The sequence below is a fragment of the Pseudorca crassidens genome, chromosome 8 (genome assembly GCF_039906515.1).
Source record: "Pseudorca crassidens isolate mPseCra1 chromosome 8, mPseCra1.hap1, whole genome shotgun sequence".
Taxonomy (NCBI): Eukaryota; Metazoa; Chordata; class Mammalia; order Artiodactyla; family Delphinidae; genus Pseudorca; species Pseudorca crassidens.
In genome coordinates this window covers 57,907,915-57,926,394 of record NC_090303.1, presented here as the reverse complement: position 1 = coordinate 57,926,394, position 18,480 = coordinate 57,907,915, and the positions used below count along the sequence as shown (strand labels likewise).

General features: G+C 41.5%; 1 protein-coding gene across 3 annotated transcripts in view; it reads right to left on the bottom strand.

Moving 5' to 3' along the window:
* SNX10 (sorting nexin 10) overlaps nt 1-18,480 on the bottom strand; it is a 72,148-nt gene that overhangs the window by 10,474 nt on the left and 43,194 nt on the right. For all 3 annotated transcript variants that reach the window (XM_067746560.1, XM_067746562.1, XM_067746561.1), the window contains exons 2-3: nt 15,297-15,343; nt 3,356-3,442 (exon numbers count right to left, since the gene is read on the bottom strand). In XM_067746560.1, coding sequence (XP_067602661.1) covers nt 3,356-3,442; nt 15,297-15,320 — 111 coding nt within the window. In that variant the 5' untranslated portion in view covers nt 15,321-15,343. The remainder of the gene's footprint in view (nt 1-3,355; nt 3,443-15,296; nt 15,344-18,480) is intronic.

Sequence of the window (18,480 nt, the reverse complement as noted above, 5' to 3'; positions counted from 1 at the left end):
GACATCGCAGAAGCTGTTGTGTCCTTGATATGGCCATCGCCGCAGATCACACAAATCACCCAGAATCCTGAAATCACTTTTAAACAAGAGTTCAGCATTTCCCTTCTCTACTTAGATGTGCAAGGAAGCGTGATCAAGTAAAAAGAGACATGTGGTGCACAGGATGACTATGTGCATGGAGGACCCAAATTCTAGTCCTGGCTCTGCTATAAGGCAAGTCACTTCAACTCCAGTTCCCTGAATGGTAAAATGGGGATGAAATAGTACATCCCAATTTCACAGGGTTGTTGTTATTAGGACTGATAATATGCACATGGCAAATGTTATCTCTTAATAGTATTATTAGTTACTGGACATTGGTTTCCTTCCAGCTACCTTAAGGCAAACTTAGAAAAAGCCACCCTCAGAGTCCCTACCCAAAGCAAAACAGCAATGCTTCTCCTTTGGGTAAACACAAGGCTGGTAAATATGTGTGTTTCTCCTTTCTGTAAAACCAGAGACTGGCTTATTTGTCTGTTGGTTTTGTAAGAAGATCTCTATTCTACCTATTAATTTCAAATTTCTATTTTATAATCTTTACACTGCCAAATGGGAAATTGTTTTGCCCCCAAGATTTATATCATTTCAAAAACTGTTATCAACCTACCACTTAATAAGCACCCAGCCGCTGTTTTCCTTGGAAAGTGTCAGGGATGGTGTACATTAGTTCCTAACCGTTCCCATGAAATGTATGGCACAGTTCCTGGTATTCCTGAACTTCCTAAAATTCAAAGAACCTCAGGATGCAGAGAGGTTAAGAGACTTGCCCCCAAAAAACTTATTGGCCTAAATCCTGTCATGGACGATATGGCAGAAAAAGCACTGGATGGAGTCTGTGGCACAATACTAACGTTGTGGGACTGGTGGCGCAGTGGTTGAGAATCCGCCTGCCAGTGCAGGGGACACAGGTTCGAGCCCTGGTCCGGGAAGATCCCACATGCCGCGGAGCAACTAAGCCCGTGTGCCACAACTACTGAGCCTGTGGTCTAGAGCCCACGAGCCACAACTACTGAGCCCGCGTGCCACAACTACCAAAGCCCGCGTGCCTAGAGCCTGTGCTCTGCAACAAGAGAAGCCACCGCAATGAGAAGCCTGCACACTGCAACGAAGAGTAGGCCCCGCTCCCCGCAACCAGAGAAAGCCTGCACACAGCAACAAAGACCCAACGCAGCCATAAATAAATAAGTAAAATAAATTTATTAAAAAAATAATAATAATGTTGTGTGTGTGGATTTCAAAGCACACCAGGGCCTCCCTCTAACGTGACCCTTAGGGACTCAGGCAGCAGGCCGTTTACTCCAGAATTCGTGCCCTAACAAGGCCTGGGTGAGTATCCTCTCAGTGCTCTCTCCCCAGAGAGGACCAGGCCACTGCAGGGCCTCTTGAACCTCAGGCAGAGGTGGAGTTCAGTTCAACTGCCTTTCATTTCTCTGCTCAGAATCACTGTGCATGCAATAACTGGAGATCCATCTGGTGCTTACACCAGACAAAGGTCTATCTATAAGTCCTTCATTTGCAGGACAAGCTCAGGAGAGGATATATGAAGGACCACCCACCTTGACAGTCCACTAGTTTAAAATTCCAAGTAAATGCTACAACTTCGGAGTTGCCTGGTATCATTTCCCTTGAGGTTAATTTAAGTGCGTTAAACACCAGCTTCTCTACCTGCAAAGCTCTATGGGTACAGCATCTAAATGAGGGTAACAAGAACTCTCCAGTCTCCCCACCCATTCCTAATCGTACAACAATAGGTAGAAGCCTCTTCAGGATCGGGCTACACTGAGATCACTAATTTATCAAGTTCCTCTACTAGTTGCTTGCTTCTGCTATCTATCAAGCCAAGAACATTTATTCCTTGTCAATTTATAAGCATCTCAGAGAAACACCAGAGCCGCCACCAAATAACATGTGTGGAACCCATTATTTCTGGTTTTAGATGGACATTTCTGAATTCACGTCATATTATTTATGTAGAAGAGAAGGATCTATACTTTCATTAACTTCCTGAAGATAATTAAATTTCATACCTACTATAAAGTGTGTCATAAGGACCCACAAATTTTTTAGAGGGAGTCAAAAGGCAACTAAAGAATTTCATTTCGTTTTCAAATGCTTAGTCTTACATACTTGTGTTATAATTTTCCACACAGAATGCATATCTGGTGTGACCTCATGAGTAAAACGAAAACAAAATCAAAATACAAGGCGTACCCTGGCCATGGGCTTCAACACAATCATCAAAGAAAACAGTTCTGAGTTTTTACTTTATTTTCCAAGTTGGGGAACTTTGAAAGAAAAAAGGGAAGAGAGGAGAAAAAAGAGAAGTTTTGTGGGTGGTATCTGGGTACCCAATATACCAATGTAGCTATTAACAATGTGAAGATCAAAGGATGGCTAAATTTTATCTCACCTGTTCTATACAGAGTCACAGATAAAATCTGAGCCCATTTCTATGCTCTCAAGAAAAGTCTGGACTAAATTACACAAAAGAAGTGACTATCTTCATGATCAAGGGCCAATAAACTATATACATCTGTGGGCCAAATCCAGCCGCCACCTGTCTTCACTAATAAATTTTTATTGGAACACAATTACACTCATTCATTTATGTATTGTTTATGGCTACTTTCACCCTACAACAACAGAGCTGAGTAATTTTGAGAGTCTGTATGGCCCACAAAGCCAAAGATATTTACTACCTGGCCTTTTACAGAAAAAGATTGCTGACCCTCATTCAAGATAATCAGAGGAGGCGACACACCACACAACACTGTTCAAGAGATTATGATACAGTACTATTTCCAAGTAAAGTAAATCATTTCTAGTTATTTACTTATCTTAATTACTCAGAATTGAGACTAAGGCAAAATAATTCCATATATTCATTTCCTACTTTCCTGTTCTACATATAAAACACTGCACATCTCTTTTCCAGAGAACACTACGTCCTCTGAAAACCTAAGATTTATCAGGCAATATAGTCTCCAGAAATATGCTATAACAGATCATAAAGAAATACCATTAATGAGCTATAAAAACTCTTTCTGAATTTTAGATGTATTCACATCTTCATACATGAAGGCAATAAATATTAAAATATTAACAAAGGTACAATAAGGAATTCAAATAAACAACTTTAGGAACCATCGTACTACTTCATTTAAGAGACAAGCACTAATTGTAATCATTCAAATTCAGTTCTTTGAATTAGAAAATTTTTTATAAATTTCAATTATAAGTATATCATAGTATCCCATCAAATGTATGCTACCTAAAAATTACTGTGATTTCTATGGACTACTGACGGCATACTTACATGAATACATATCTCATAGTCAATATAAGAATGCCAGAAGTCCTCCTTCTGAATCCTAGGATCTCGAACCCAAACACTTACAAATTCCTGTAAAGGCATCACAAGCAAAGAAATAGGTTTCAGAATGGCAAGTAGGGCTAAGAAGGGCTGAGAGAAATGACTGTACAAGAACAAAACTGAAATAAACTTTAACCGATGTGGTTGTAATCCTTTAAAAAACAAGAAGTTAATGAATCAAGCACCACAGGAAGTCTAAAAAAACGCTGTTGCCACAAATGGAATTTTTACAATAACGCAAAACTGAGCTGGGTGCACTTTTGGATAGTTTTACAGGTTATGTGAAGACAATAAGAACAGATACTCTAAAACTGATTTTTAATTTTGCATCATGAAAAATAGGTTCACATTTTTATCCAGTTGTAAAAGTGGTCATTTCTTACTTTCTTCATTTCTCTGAATTAAAACTATAGGCCCTGCCTGCTAAATCACTTGCTAGAACACAAGAAAGAGTGACAAAGGCCATGTGAAAAGCAAGCAAGGAGAGCTGAAAATGACGTTGTGTGTGCACCCCAACTTCCTGAGAATAAGCACTACTAACTTAGTAACAGAAAGATGAGCGCCTTTGACACCCTCTTCTATTTTTAAAATATACCTTCCCGTGTAGTTAATCATTTCATCTTCATAACAACCTCATGTTATAGATAAGAGTTAGAAAAGTTAAAAAAAAATACAAAGTAGATCATTTTGTTCCTCTTTAAAGATAGTAAGAACAGGAAATGGGGGTAAAATTTCAAATACAATATTTTTTTAAAGTGCCCTTCATTAAATCAGCTCAATTTTAAAATATGAAAACGTACCACAAAAAAAGTGTTATGTTTGGCACAACAATTCATTGCTAACTGAATTTCATTTTAAATATTTTAACTTTTTGTTTTGAAAAAAGACTTCAGGGCTGAAATTTTAGGCATTCCTTACTGCTTTGCTTTGGCACATCTGAAAAGCAGGCCGTCAGCACTCTACAGCAGAAGAAGAAAAAAGATCATGAGGTTTTCTGGACAGAGCACCTCCATTCTGTTATGCAGATAATAAAATGAGAATTTTTCAGGACAGAGGATTAAGAGAGAAGGAGAAAAATAGTCCACATTCCCTTAAATCGCTTTTGCCACCTATCAAGTTCGCCTTCTAAAGTAATGCTTTGCTCTTGCATTGGACACTTCTGCCCCACTGCTTGCCCTCAGTATATATACAGGGATGATGAGTTAATGTTCCAGAAAGTCTTATTTTAAAATCTTTTCATTATGTATTCTTAAAGTCATTTAGAAGACAGACAATAAAAACAAGACAACAATATAACAATACTCTAAACGTTTTGGCCATTTTTTCTTAAAAGCATATTCTAAATTATAAGAGGGACTGTAAAGACAATTGTTAGTAAGAAGCCCTCTTACATATAGCGTGATTGGGTCAGGGTAAAGTAGATCCTGCCCAGAGGTGGAAATGAAACAGAACCCAGGCACCCTGCCCTTAGTGCGTGTGTGTGCATGTGTGTGTGTGTCTGTGTGTAACTCATTTTCCCAGAGTGCTTTTCACACATCCATAGTTCTTAGAAAGAGTGAATCAATCACCAATGAATCAATGAACAGAAGGACAAATAGGTCAGGAATAGGAGAGAAGACCAGAATCCAGGGTAGACCACATCTAACCCTCCAAATGCCCCCAGCACACTCAGGGCAAGGGAGAATGTTGACAAGGGCTGACAAGGTTATCCTACCCCCGTTAAGCCAGCCTAAGGGAGAAGGCTGCTAGTCATCAGGTCACATGTAAGCCACACTCCCTCACAGGGTGCTGGCAGTTCCACTTTTCCACTGGAGAGGCAGAAGTTCTTGAATATCCCACAGGGGAAATTAAATATTTCCAACAGCTCAATGTTCCATATTAACAGTAGAAGATATGCACCTGTTACTGAAATAGTGGGCCTCCACTCAGGCAAAACAAAAATGAAAAGACAAAGAAATGCATTTGTCAATTTTCTACAAACCTGTCATTTAAAAAAAGGTTTCTGAACTAAAATTATAAAGTCCACAATTACCACAGCATCACAGACCCCTTGAACACTCAACATATTATTAATTGAAGATGGTAGTAATGACAAATAGTTCTCAAAAAAATCAGGACTTTTTCCCCTGTATCTGTTCGCTACTGTCTAACTACTGACATCTACACTTTGAGTAACATGTCCCTTTTCATGGAAAGAGCACTGAAATTGTGGTCACAAGACCAGGGGTAAATTCTGATTCACTTACTTCCTAAATTATGAACTTATCCACTGAGCCTCCGCTTCTACATCAGGAAAATAGGAATGATGCCTGTCCGGCCCATCTCAACTGCTGGTTAGGAGGATCAAATTAAAAAATACCTGTGAGAGCACTGGGAAAATTTTCATTAAGTGCTACATGAAAGTCAACGATTATTACGTAGAAAGGAAAATGCTTATAAACCCAGAGCACAGAGGTCTTCCCATAGACCTTGGCAATAAGCAATTCAGAAAAGCTAATCCAGATGTCTACCTTTTTTTAAGTAAAAATTGATTAATTTAAGAACCTAGTTGCAAACACTTTAATACTGTCATTTCTCAGTGAAAGGCAGAGTGACCTAAAGATTTCACAGAAATTGCTTGGAGCAGGCCCCTCATGATATGTGTAAAAGGAATGAACATCCTAATGAACACTGTAGATTCTACAGTAAAGAATCTACTTTCCTCATCTTAGTGGCTTGTAATTCTTGGATTGTACCATTCTTATTACTCATTATGACTAATCTTTATGTAGGAAAGATATGTTGAAAACATATTCTAAAGCCATGCTGGAAAAAGAATCCCCTAAGAACACAGCAATGCACTTTAAATGAACGCTCAACATTAACTGTGGAGCTAAGGCTGCAAACGCTTTTTCAATCCTGAAAATCTTTAACTTGGTTGAAGTGCGAAATGGCGAACTTTCTTCCTTCTCGTTCCCTTCAACGTTGCTGTTGCCCTGAGAGCCATCCCAGGCTGCTGTTCTTCACACCCTGTTAGGATTCCAGGATGACCTCATCCGAACATATGGTTTCAAGTGCTCAGCGTGAGCTGATGATTCTCTCTCCATCCCAGTCCAGGCATCTCCCCACGTATCCAGGCTTCTGCCTAGACAGCTCACTGGGAAATCCCACAAGCACAAAGAATCCACGCCCTTCCCACATCCTCCTCTTCATCTCATCCCCAGCAACCCCAGCCAGAAACCCAGAGTCCCCAGACTTCTCTATCTGACTCACTGACCACGTCCTCCAGATTCACCCTTCTTTGACCCACCCACAACTCTATTCCCTCTGTGAGTGCTTTGACCCAAGGACTGCTTGCCCAACATTAATGCATGGGCTGCTAATTGATCCCTGGGCCCGTAATTCAGCCCCCACACTAAAACAAGAATGGCTCCAAAGCACACATCTGATGGTGTCATTTTCCTGCTGAAAATCCTACAAAACCTGCCCCATAACCTTCAAGACCAAGTTCAAACTCTGTAGTTAGCACAATATAGCCTTTCATGATTTTTCACTCTCCTAATCTCCAAAGGCGAAGCTTACATCCCCATACACAGCATGCAATTTCACACCTGCACGCCTTTGAACATGCTGTTCTCTCTGCCTGCACTGCTGTCCTCACCCCAGTTTCTGCTTTTTCCTTCATCGCCATCATCTGGTTCTTTCTTTTATTTTCTGCTAACTCCAATCCATTTTCAAAAGGCAACTCAGTCTCTAGAAATCCTTCTGGAATTCCTCTGGAAATCCTCAGATTCACCCAGTCTGATTAATTTGACTCTACTCCAAGCCCCTACTGTCTCTGGGCAGACCTTGGGCATCCTCCCTCTTCACTGTGCCTTACTGCACTGTAATGACCTGCAGCCCTCCTCCACTAGATGCTAAGCTCCTTTAGGGTAGCTTAGGCTGTCCAGCATGACTTGAGCGCCTGGCACACCCAATGCAGTCCATTAATATCATTTAATGAATAAATGCATGTCTGCAGGAATAAATGAACTGGCTTCAGAAAAAAAAAAGATGAGATCAAACTTCAACTGAAATAAAAACCTCATCCACTTGGGTTCTTGGACTCCATGAATTAATGATGTTATTTAGCAGCTGGTCTAAAGTTTATCTTAATTTAACAAACCCCTTCCTCTAAGGGTGTGCCAATTAACAGCACGTGGCTACAAGAGCAATGTTTAAGGTCTATGAGAATCAACTGTTTTCAAGCACCCTAAAGAACTCCAGAAGCACCTATTTCCATAGAAATAATTGAAAATCATTCTGAGAGCACCAGTAACTTGAGTCTCCTAAGACTTGTACCAGACAACGATTTGCTTGCATAGTTGGAGTTAAAATATGTACTTGAAAGTAATAAAAGTACATTTATTTTAAAATATTCTATAATTCAGATGGGCCCCCCTCCCCCAATCTGCAATTAGTAGGAATTAGTGAAGTTTCAGGATACTTCCAGCTACGAATAGCACACCCAGGAAGCCAAGGTTCACCTGTAATCTCTTAATTAGACGCATCCCTCATGATGCTGCCCACCATCCTTCAAAGGAATGTTGACAGCCTGTCAGCCACAAAGGACAGCTCCAAGTTCCATAACTAGAATCGTATGGATTTCCTATGAAAATTGCTTCAGTAGCAGCAGTTAGTCAATTTAATAACCTTATTAAACACTTTAATGACTTCTTGGGCCTAATGATTATATCTAGTATGAAGGAAGAAATCAGGCAGAGTAGAATTAAAAATTTAAGCTAACTGATCCCTACTGTTCTCCATGTGAAAACAAACTTCTGAAGAAAGAGAACTGTACTCTTTGAAAGTCTAGTTCCTGTGTTGTCTTATAATAATCACTCTTCAATTTCAGTGTACCCCCTTCCCTCCCCAACTCCCACCCCAGTTCAACCTTTATCCATCTACCTCATCTTTTTTTCCTTAGCCCTGATATATGAGAATAAATCAACAATAAAATTAACCATACTGAACAAGGCATGTGCATGTGCCAGGCACTGTGGTAAGTGTTTTATACATGTTTTCCTTTAATCTTTACGACAATCCTAAGAGGTCAGTAATATTATCACCCCCCTTTTTACAGATAAGAAAAATAAGGCTTCTTAAGCTTAAGCAACTGGCCCAAAGTCAAATGGCCAACAGACTGAGCTAGGTTTCAAACTCTGGTCTGCCTTGCTCCAAAACCTGTGCTCTCAAACATGTTCTACTGGGTGCTTCTTTAACAATAAATAATAAATCTCCGATTTCACTATATTTCCAATTTCACCAAAGTGCATTATTTTGGAGGGGAAAAAATTATTTTCTTGCTATTAGCTAAAACATCAATTCAAACAACATGTTCTTCTGAAACTCTGTCCCACTAGCTTCTCAAAGGCCTTGTATTTCATTTTTATATCTCTAGCACCAAGCACAGTATTGGCACTCATTAGTAAGTGCTCATGAAATGTCTGAGAATTAACCAACTGATTATAAGAAGATTCAAAACGAAAGGATGTACAGGTTCTGTATGCTGAAAACTATAAGATGCTATTGAAAGAAATCGAAGAAGTATACACTTCTTTGTATATATCTGTGTAAGTATATTCTATACTGTGTTCATGTATTGGAAGAGTCAACATAGTAAAGAGATAAATTCTCCCCAAATTGATCTATAAGTTTAATGCAATTCCTGTAAAAATCCCAGCCAGATTTTTGAAGACACAGCTGACCTTATTCTAAAATTTACATGGAAAGGAAAAGACCCTAGAATAGTCAAAATAATTCTGAAAGAGAATAAAGTGGGAGGAATCCTTCTTCCTTATGTTAAGGCTTACTATACAGCTATAGTAATCAGGATAGTGTGGTATGGGTAGAGGGGCACAGGTCAATGGAACAGAACAGAAAACCCAGAAATAGACTTATGCAAATATGCCCAACTGATTTTAGACAAGGGTGTAAAAACAAGTCAATGGAGGAGAGATAGCCTTTTCAACAAGTGGTTCTGGACCAACTGGACATCCCCAGGCCAAAAGAGGAATCCTGACCTGAACTTTGCCCCTTACGTAAAAATTAACTCAAAATGGACCGTAGATTTAAATGGAAACATAAAACCATAAAACCTTTAGAAAAAAACATAGGAGAAAATTTTTGCGACCTATGATTAGAGAGAGTTCTTAGACTTGACACCGAAATGATAATCCACGTAAGGAAAGAGAGCGAAATTAGACCTCGCCAAACCTAAAAAGCTTTGCTCTGCACCTCCTGTGAAGAGGTTGAAAAGAAAAATTACAGGCTGGAAAATATCTGCAAATCACTCATCCCTCAAAGGACTTGTAGCTAGAACACATAAAGAACTCTCAAAACTCAACATGTAAAAAAAACAAAGAATTCAATTAGAAAATAGGCAAAACACATGAAAAGGCATTTCACCAAGGAAGACATACAGATAGCAAACAAGCACATGAAAAGATGTTCAAGATCATTACCCATTAGGGGAAATGCAAATTAACACCACAGTGATATGTCACTACATACCTATCACAGTTTCTTCTATTCTTCTATAGTACAGTAAACATAACTGTGTGCTGACTGTAAAAATATTTATTCTTATTACAAAAAGATGAGTACAGACAAAAGCTAACAAACAAAGAATCTCTAGGTGTTAGTATTAGTTTTTCATAGCCTTGATGAGAATCTTCTACCACAAAAATGAAAACTTGTTTCATTTTATGCTCACTTTCTCAGGCCGTTTTTATCCTATTCCAAAGTATATACCCATTTTATATGTTTATGTATTTGAACTGGAGACTCATTCATTCAATTAAAATGCATTGAGTCCTGGTTCTGAGCGAGGCACTGACATTTAACCAATGTCTTATTCACCAGGGTTCTATCCAGGGCTCCCACATAACAATCTCAAAACTAAAATTTAGCCCCTTTCACACACACTACGTTCTCTACAAATAACATGCTTGAAAGGCAGAAGGAATGTATCAAGCAACCTTCCTTTATTTCCTAATAATATTTATGACAAATAACCTAAAAGACATCCTCCAAGGAATGTTTCTTGTCACTTTATAGCTTGGAGTGTGTTTAAATGCCATTCCCTGGCAGTTTTGAACGATGACTTTTAAGAAAGCTTTTATTACGTCGGGATATATAGCTGTGAGTGAAATTCAACTAGGCCTGCCTTTTACATGACTTATAATAATTCATGATGTTATGAGTTCTTTACACAAGCAGTGTCCAGAATTAAGGAGAGTTACCTTTTTGTATTTCATAATACATTAGTGGAAAAAACTCATCTTTTACAACAAGAAATAATGACCAACCTGTGTTAAACTACACCACAAGGACACGATCAGCAAAATCCAGAATGTGAAAACATCTATAGGTCAAAAGATGCAGCTTCTTCAACAAATAAATTGCACAAGGGGGAAAATGGGCAGAATGAGAGGTTTTAAGCAATATATTAACCAAATGCAATGGGTAGTTCCTATTTGGATCAAGATTAGAACAACCAAATATACAATTTTTTTTTCAACGTAATCAGGGAGACTTGAACACTGACTATTTGATGATATGAAGGAATTAATGTTAATTATTTAAGGTATGATAATGTGGTTTGTTTCTAAGAAGGGTCATTTGTTATAAATGCATACTAAAATATTGACAGATGAAATTACACTATGCCTAAAATTCGTTTCAGATAATTCACTGTGTGGTAGCAGGAGGGAATGGGTGGCGGTGGGGCGATAGCTTGGTCATGAATTAATAATGTGTTAACTCTTGAACCCCCAGGTACATAAGGGCTCATTATATTAGTCTCTCTACTTTGTGTATGTTTAAAATTTATAATGAAAAGTTAAAACCAGTAAAGGAAGAGAAGGAAGGGAGGAAGGGAAGAAGGGAAGAGGTCATCTCAAGGGGACTGCTTTATGAAAAGAGACACATGTGGCACTTGAAAGCGAAAGTAAGTCAGAAACATGAATCTGAAAGCGTTAACCATGAGTTCAACAGGTACTGACACCGTTAACATAATGACATCCCAATACTTATCTACCTTTGAAAAATAAGATTTTTTCATTATTATAAAAATAAAATATGTATGTGGTTAAAGAAAGAGAGAGAGATCATTTCAAGTACAGATGAGAACACCCTGAAAATGAAGTCCCCCTCCTACTGGACTTCCAGTTTCTTTTCAGCCTATCTAGGACTTTTACATACTTCTTCTATTATACACATAATTGGCACATATATGTATATATATGTGTGTGTATATACATGTATATATAATTTTTAATGCAAATGGGAGCACACTGTAAATACTGTTTTGTACCTTGATTTATTCATTGCACAGTCTTTTAGAAATCTTTATGTGTGAGCACGTATAATTCAATGTTATCTGTTTTAAAACTAACTGTTTTAGAGCAGTTTTAAATATACAGAAAAATTGTTCCAAGACAGTAGAGAATTCCCATGTATCCCATACCCAGTTTTCCCTATTATTACATCACGTCACATAGGCAGGGAGGAAAGGAGGAAGGAAGAACAAATTGAGTTTTGGGGATTGGGAAAGGGTCTTGTCTTGTCACTTCCCTTCAAAGTCCCCAGCATCGCAGGACACCAGGTGGAGGTGTTGCTTATGGGATATCCTTTGATGTTACTCACTGGTCCCAGCTCAGTCAGTTTCCAATCAGAAATCAATATTAAAACCATGCTTTCCTAGAGCAAGCCCCAAACGTTACCATCAATCAGTGTAAGTGTATCTTGAACACTTAAAATGTTAAGCTTAGAGCCAACACGTCCAAAACAGCAGCACATCCTTCCCATCTCTCCCTGTAGGGCCCTGTGTGGCAGGGTCCTCACGGTGCCTGGAACCGTCCTGGGCCCACTTGGTTCTGCTCCACTCAAGGTATCTCCTGCCACGGAGTTGTAGATTTACTGTCACTCAAGTGTCAATAAATGCTAATTGCCATTATATCCAATACCAAGTATGTACATTTTGAAGGAGAAAAAACTCTTATACAAAAGGTATGAATCTCTAAAGGTAGAATTCAGCCATCATGATCCAGGAGAGTTGGGGAGACACACACACACACACACACACACACACACACACACACACACACACACACACACAGAGAAAAGAGGTTTCAGCCCACCCTTCCAGTCACATCACATATGTAGGACTATCCCACTTACACCAAGCAAGCCCTGGGCAGAGACACAAACACAGTTCCTTGGAGGGGCCAGAATGTCAGACTCCATGAAAGAGTGTAAACTGCTTATTTACATATCACATAAGATGAGCTCAATGTGGCTGAAGCCAAGGGTCCTTAGTGACGCAGGAAGATCAACCTGTTCATTCCGGGTGTTAGAATATAAAGAGAACGAAAACGCCTGGCTCCACACAAGACGCCGTCTGAAACGCGTTTCCTGTCACAGCCACCTGCCTTTTCATTAGGGTTCCGGGTTCTGTCTCATTAAACAGAAGAGTTGATTCAGTTGGGTCCACCTAATTATTCTTATTAAAATATGTAACCATAATATTTTAATTGTAAATTAAAGCGGCATGCATGAATGAATCTGAATTCATTTTAATTTTACAATGGCCTGATGCCAAGGCCTTTTTACGGGGAAGATCCATCAGCACGGATACTGCTCTCGTGGGAATTCAAACCAATGTGCAAATGGAACATGTTTAGCTAACAAGGGAGCCTCTCCCTCCCTGTTCTCCTCTCTCTAGATTTATTGCGGTAATAAAGCTATTTTAACAAGAGAGACTGCAATCGACTCCCCACCCTACCCCCCCATCTTAAAAAAAAAATTTTTACCAAACTTCTAAACTGGCACTACCAGCTTAGGTAGAACCAAGATGTCAGTCCTGGGCCATTTGCATCTTGAACAAGGATGGTAACTGGGTGTCAATTCACATGTCAACCTTACGATTAATTAGCAATGTCTCCTGTGGGCACCAAGTGCAAAGGGCTTACACACACACTGCCCCCCTGGTCTAGATTCTAGAACAATCAGGGATATTGCATTCAGCCTTGATATATGCAGTTAGGTGGGACTTGAATTATTTTCCACTAAACCACCACCAGCCACTAGGATATTTAAAGGCTCAACCAAAACCTCCTCCACTTCTAACTGGCATTAACTACAGGGTGCTGATGGGGTAGCTGCTGAGATAAAAATATCTTGATAATTGAGGCTTTAGGAAAGCCCCTCCTTGACTTCTAAGCTGAGGCCTGAAAGATAAGGAGTCGTCAGCCTGTCAAGGTGGTGTGAAGGCTGGGGAGAGAGATTATTCCAGGCAGTGGGAAAAACATCTGTGAAAGCCCAGGGGCCCAGGGCACACAGAGCAATCAAGTTTCCAGAATAAGGCGTGAGAAGGGCACTGGGTGGAGGGAGAAGCGGGAGGAGCCTGGGGAAAGAAGCAGGGTCGGATCACACAGGGCCTTGGAAACCACACTGAGGAGTGTGGACTTTGTTCTAAGAGCAACGTAAGAGAAACCAAGAAATTCTGGCCACACATAGAAAATGAATTGATATGTGATGGACAGTAGTATGTTACGGTACATCCAGAATCTGGTCTTGCTGTGCTTATTCCTTGCTGACAGAGACTCAAGTATATTTCTGGACATTATACCCCTTTCTCAACTTAACGGCATTTTCCTTTTCAATTGAAGGACTTTCCAGTTTAAAACTGCTTAATGTTATATTATTATTATATAATTAGTTATAATAAAGGACTTGTAAGGTCAATATAATGCTTTCTTTATGCAGTTGGTTAAAGTCTGTGTCTAGTTTTTATTAACTGAAATGAACTTTAAAAATCGTGATTAAACCAGCCAAAAAAAAAAGCTTCTCATTGGAAAAACGTCTTTGTTGCTTTCATGGGGAGCTTTCTCCCCCCAAGAACAATTTTTAAAATGTGCCTCTGGAATAGTGCCGGCTGTCAGCACAGCTCCGCTCTCAGGCCAACACAGGTGTGTAGTGAAGCATTCAGCTTACCTGAAAGGAGGTCTGTCCTCTGCCCTTGGCTTCTGGGAGGTGATCTCTAGGCCCCTGGAATGTCTTGCCTGACAAGAGTATCTTTGTTTGCCTGGGTTTGGCCACTGGACAGTCTAACAATGTGAATATGATGGAGGCTTAGGGCCACGCTGTATCAGCTGTGACCTCTGGAGGAACTAGAGGCTAAAGGTATTAGCCTGATCCCAGGAGGAGCGGACAAAAAGGTCGGCCATGCAGGCAGGATGAGCCCCAATAAAAACTCTGGACACCAAAGGCACAGGGGAGCTTCCCTGTGGAAATTATCACACACCAACTCCTTGTGGAGAGAATAAGCAGTAGCTCTGCATTTGGGCCCCTTCCCAACCTGGCCCTCTGCATCTCTCCCTTCAGCTGGTTCTAACTGGTATCCTTTCCCTGTAATAAACCATAACAGTGAGTATAACTGCTCTCAGTGAGTTCTGTGAGTTTTTCTTGTGAATTATCAAAACTGAAGATGGTCTGGGGAACCTCCAAATTTGAAATTGGTATCAGAAGTGAGGGCAGTGTGGAGCCTTGCAGTTTGGCCACCTTCACAGAGAAGGTATTTACTGAAGCAAGCACCTCGGTCCCAGTACTGTTTAACACAGGGACAAGGAAGAAGCATGCCTGGTCTTCGTACTGGGTAGGGCCAAGAAGACTGCACGGATGCTGGGGAGTGGGGGTCAGGAGGTTCAGGAGGGCAGCTGTTTTGCTCTTTCATTAGCCCCCTTCTATGACGTCCTGTGGTATCTTGACTCTCGTCTACAGATTTATGGTCAGAGAATGAAGAACTAACCTGTAGTGAGTTAAAGGACGTGGATTATCTATTTGGGGATTTCTGATGACATACCTCTTTCTGCTGTTCTGGAAACATCTTCAACACAGGACACGATCGATCTGAAAAATAAGATACCAACACTCAGTGATTTGGAACCTCCATACAGGAGCAGATATGCCTCTCGGGGCCTCCCACCCAGATCCCCCCTGAGAGCCTGCCCTCCCACAGTCTCTGAAAAGTGTACCTGTGCTTCTCCCCTAACCCTGTCTCCTGCTGACCCAACCAAGGGGAACATCGGTCCACCTGGGAATTGCGAGTTTAGGATACGGCAAGGCCAAGACAGCCAGATGATGACCGGCCCTCAAACTGAAGGCCAGGCAGGGTCAGGCTGGAGTTGGAGCCTTGGGGAAATCAGAGGAGGCTGGAGATGTTGGGGAGCAGAGGGCCATGAGGGGCAGCAGGGGATGCTGGTTGGCAGTGAGGTGAAGAGAATGGAAAAGGTGCCCAGCGATCCACCACTGAGAACAGCCCTGACGGTTTCACCAGCATCCAAGCTTTCAAGGAACAAGTCACTCCTGTGACATTTAAACTACTCCAGAGTTCAGATAAGAGATGGTGTGGCCCCAAGAGGGATGAAGATGGGAAACTTGATTCTGAGCCTCCAGTCAGTGCAGTCAGTCACTCGGCTGATTCCAGGCCCTGCATGTTCCTAAGACTGTCTATTGTTCCTTAAAACCCCACTTAGCTAGTTGGACTTAACACCTACTCCCTGCCAAAAAAAAAAAAAAAAAAAAAAGAATCCCCTCACTATATGCACATGTACTTTACAACAGAAAAGTGGCTATGGCTGCATGGTCACGATTTGCCTTTATTTTGATAATGTAAGTCTGACCCCACTTTCCAGATGATTATTATCATCCACAAGTATTTCCTGAGTCTCTACGAACATCCCTGGCACTGTAGGGAATACGAGGAAGTACGTGGGTGCTTCCCACATGGTGGGTGTTGGGGAGGAGAACCCAGAGCAGGCAGAGGAAAGAACTCCCGAAGGAGGTGAGCGAGCTGTGCTGCCAAGGGGAAGGAAGGTCCTTTCAGCCAGAGTGAGTGAGCGAGCAAGAGGACCCACAGGGGAATTTCAAGGTTCACGGAAAGAGGAGGAAGAGGTGTGACAGTGGCATACACAGAGGATGGGGGAAAAGCGTGATGGACAATCCAGAGATGGGGACCAGGCCGGTTCAGCTGAGGGAAAGGCTTCATGGGAGGTGGGAAGCTGCCAAAAAGGTAGGTCTGCATCCTAACCTCCGGAACCTGTGAAGGTGATCTTATTTGGAAAAGGTGTCTTTGCAGGTGGGTGGGCCCCAAATCCAATGACAAGTGTCCTTCTTATAAGAGACAGAAGAGAAGAAATCATCCACACACAGAGGAGAAGGCCATGTGAAGATGGAGGCAGAGACTGGAGTGATGCAGCCACAAGCCAAGGACACCTGGGGTCACCAGAAGCTGGAAGAACAAGAAAGCCTTCTCTCCTAGAGCCAACGGAGGCAGCACAGTCCTGCCAACACCTTGATTTCAAATTTCTGGCCTCAGGAATGGTGAAGAGAATAAATTTCTGTTGTTTTAAGCCACAAAGTTTGTGGTAATTTCTTATGGCAGCCACAGGAAACTAATACAGAGAGGCTCTCTGGGGATTAGACTAGAAAGGTAGGCTGGGGACGTAGCTGGGGAAGGGGGAATTCATTCATTCACTCACTCACTCACTCGGTATTTATGTGCCACGTGCTGGAGTAGGAGTGGGACACACAGTGGAGGGCAGAGAAGACTCAGAGCTTACGAGATGACTTCATAAATATAGTATAGAAATGACAGAAAGGAAAGGAAAGGACAGCCTCTTGAAAGAACGGAAAGACTAAATGGGGAAGTGGGGGAGTGTCGCCTGGGAAGGCTGTACTGAGAAAGTGGCACTTAAGCTGAGGCCTAAAGGGTGGTGTCATTTAGCCAGGAAGGCTACAGGAGAAAGGCATTTTAAGCAGAGGGACTGGCGTGTGCAAAGGGGCGGAGGCTGGAAGGAGGAGCAGCTCGAGAGTTCAGGTTATTGAAGGAATCCCTGCATCGGCTGAAGGCTAGGCCATGGGTGACATCCATCCTGGGATTCTGCCGAAACACTGATCGGGTGGGTCCTTGACCCCAAGCCTCCACCCCTTCCAGATCGTCCTGCCAACTCCCACCCCTCTTCCCCGCTCCTGCCCCAGCTCTTCACCCCCATTACACAGCGTGTTGTGCAAGTCCCTGCTGGCATGAACCTCACTTGCATTATAATATTTGTATCTTCTCCTTCTCCCAGTTGACTGAATGTCTCCAACAAAGCACATCTGCATTTTCTTGTGTAAACTTCACAACCATTCTGTGAGGGAGATTTGAGTGTCCTCACTTTACAGGTAAGAAAACAGAAGGCTGGAGGGAGCAGGTTGCCCCAGGTCACACAGGGAGGGAGAGAGCTCAATTAGTCCAGTGTGAACTCAAGTCAGTCTGCTTCCCAGCCCAGGTCTTCCCATTGCCTGAGGCTGCCTCCATGACTGTGTGGCTGGACAAATGGTTCACATTTGGGGTCTTTAATTTAATTCTCCCCAAGGGACTTGAGCTTTTCACCCACCCCCACCCGAGGCAGGAGGATTCAACAGTTCTCACAGGGCATTGGCCACCTGAGATGCTAGAGACCAAGTCAAACTGTACAAATAGGAAGCTGAAAGTTTAAACTGGCTCCAAAACATCACAGAGAACACACAGTCAAGCTTCAATATTTTAAAGCTGAATAGAGGGATGGGGGTGTGGTTAGAGGGGAGAAGACTTTCATTTTCCACTCCATCCACTTCCACATTGTTTGAATTTTTCCAGTGAACACAAATTAATTTTACACTTTTTCAGGTAACAATCATTTAAAAATAAACACAATAATTCTATCAGAAGTATTAAAAAAGAAATGACAGGCCCAAAATGGAGACACCTGTGCCAAAACCAAGACTTAATACCTAACCAAACTGCCATTACAACCTTCCCCAGGAATGTAATCCCAACTAGAAAATGTGAAATTTTCAAGTCAGCACCGATTAGGTCACTCTTTTGATCCCCCCAAAGGAAGATGAGGTAACTCCTTCTGTCCCCCATAGGGAGGTTACCTAAGCCAGAAATAATCTTTTTGTTTGTTTATGGCTTGCCTTGCCTTTGAAAACCTCTCCCTCTCTGCAGCCCTCTGGAGCTC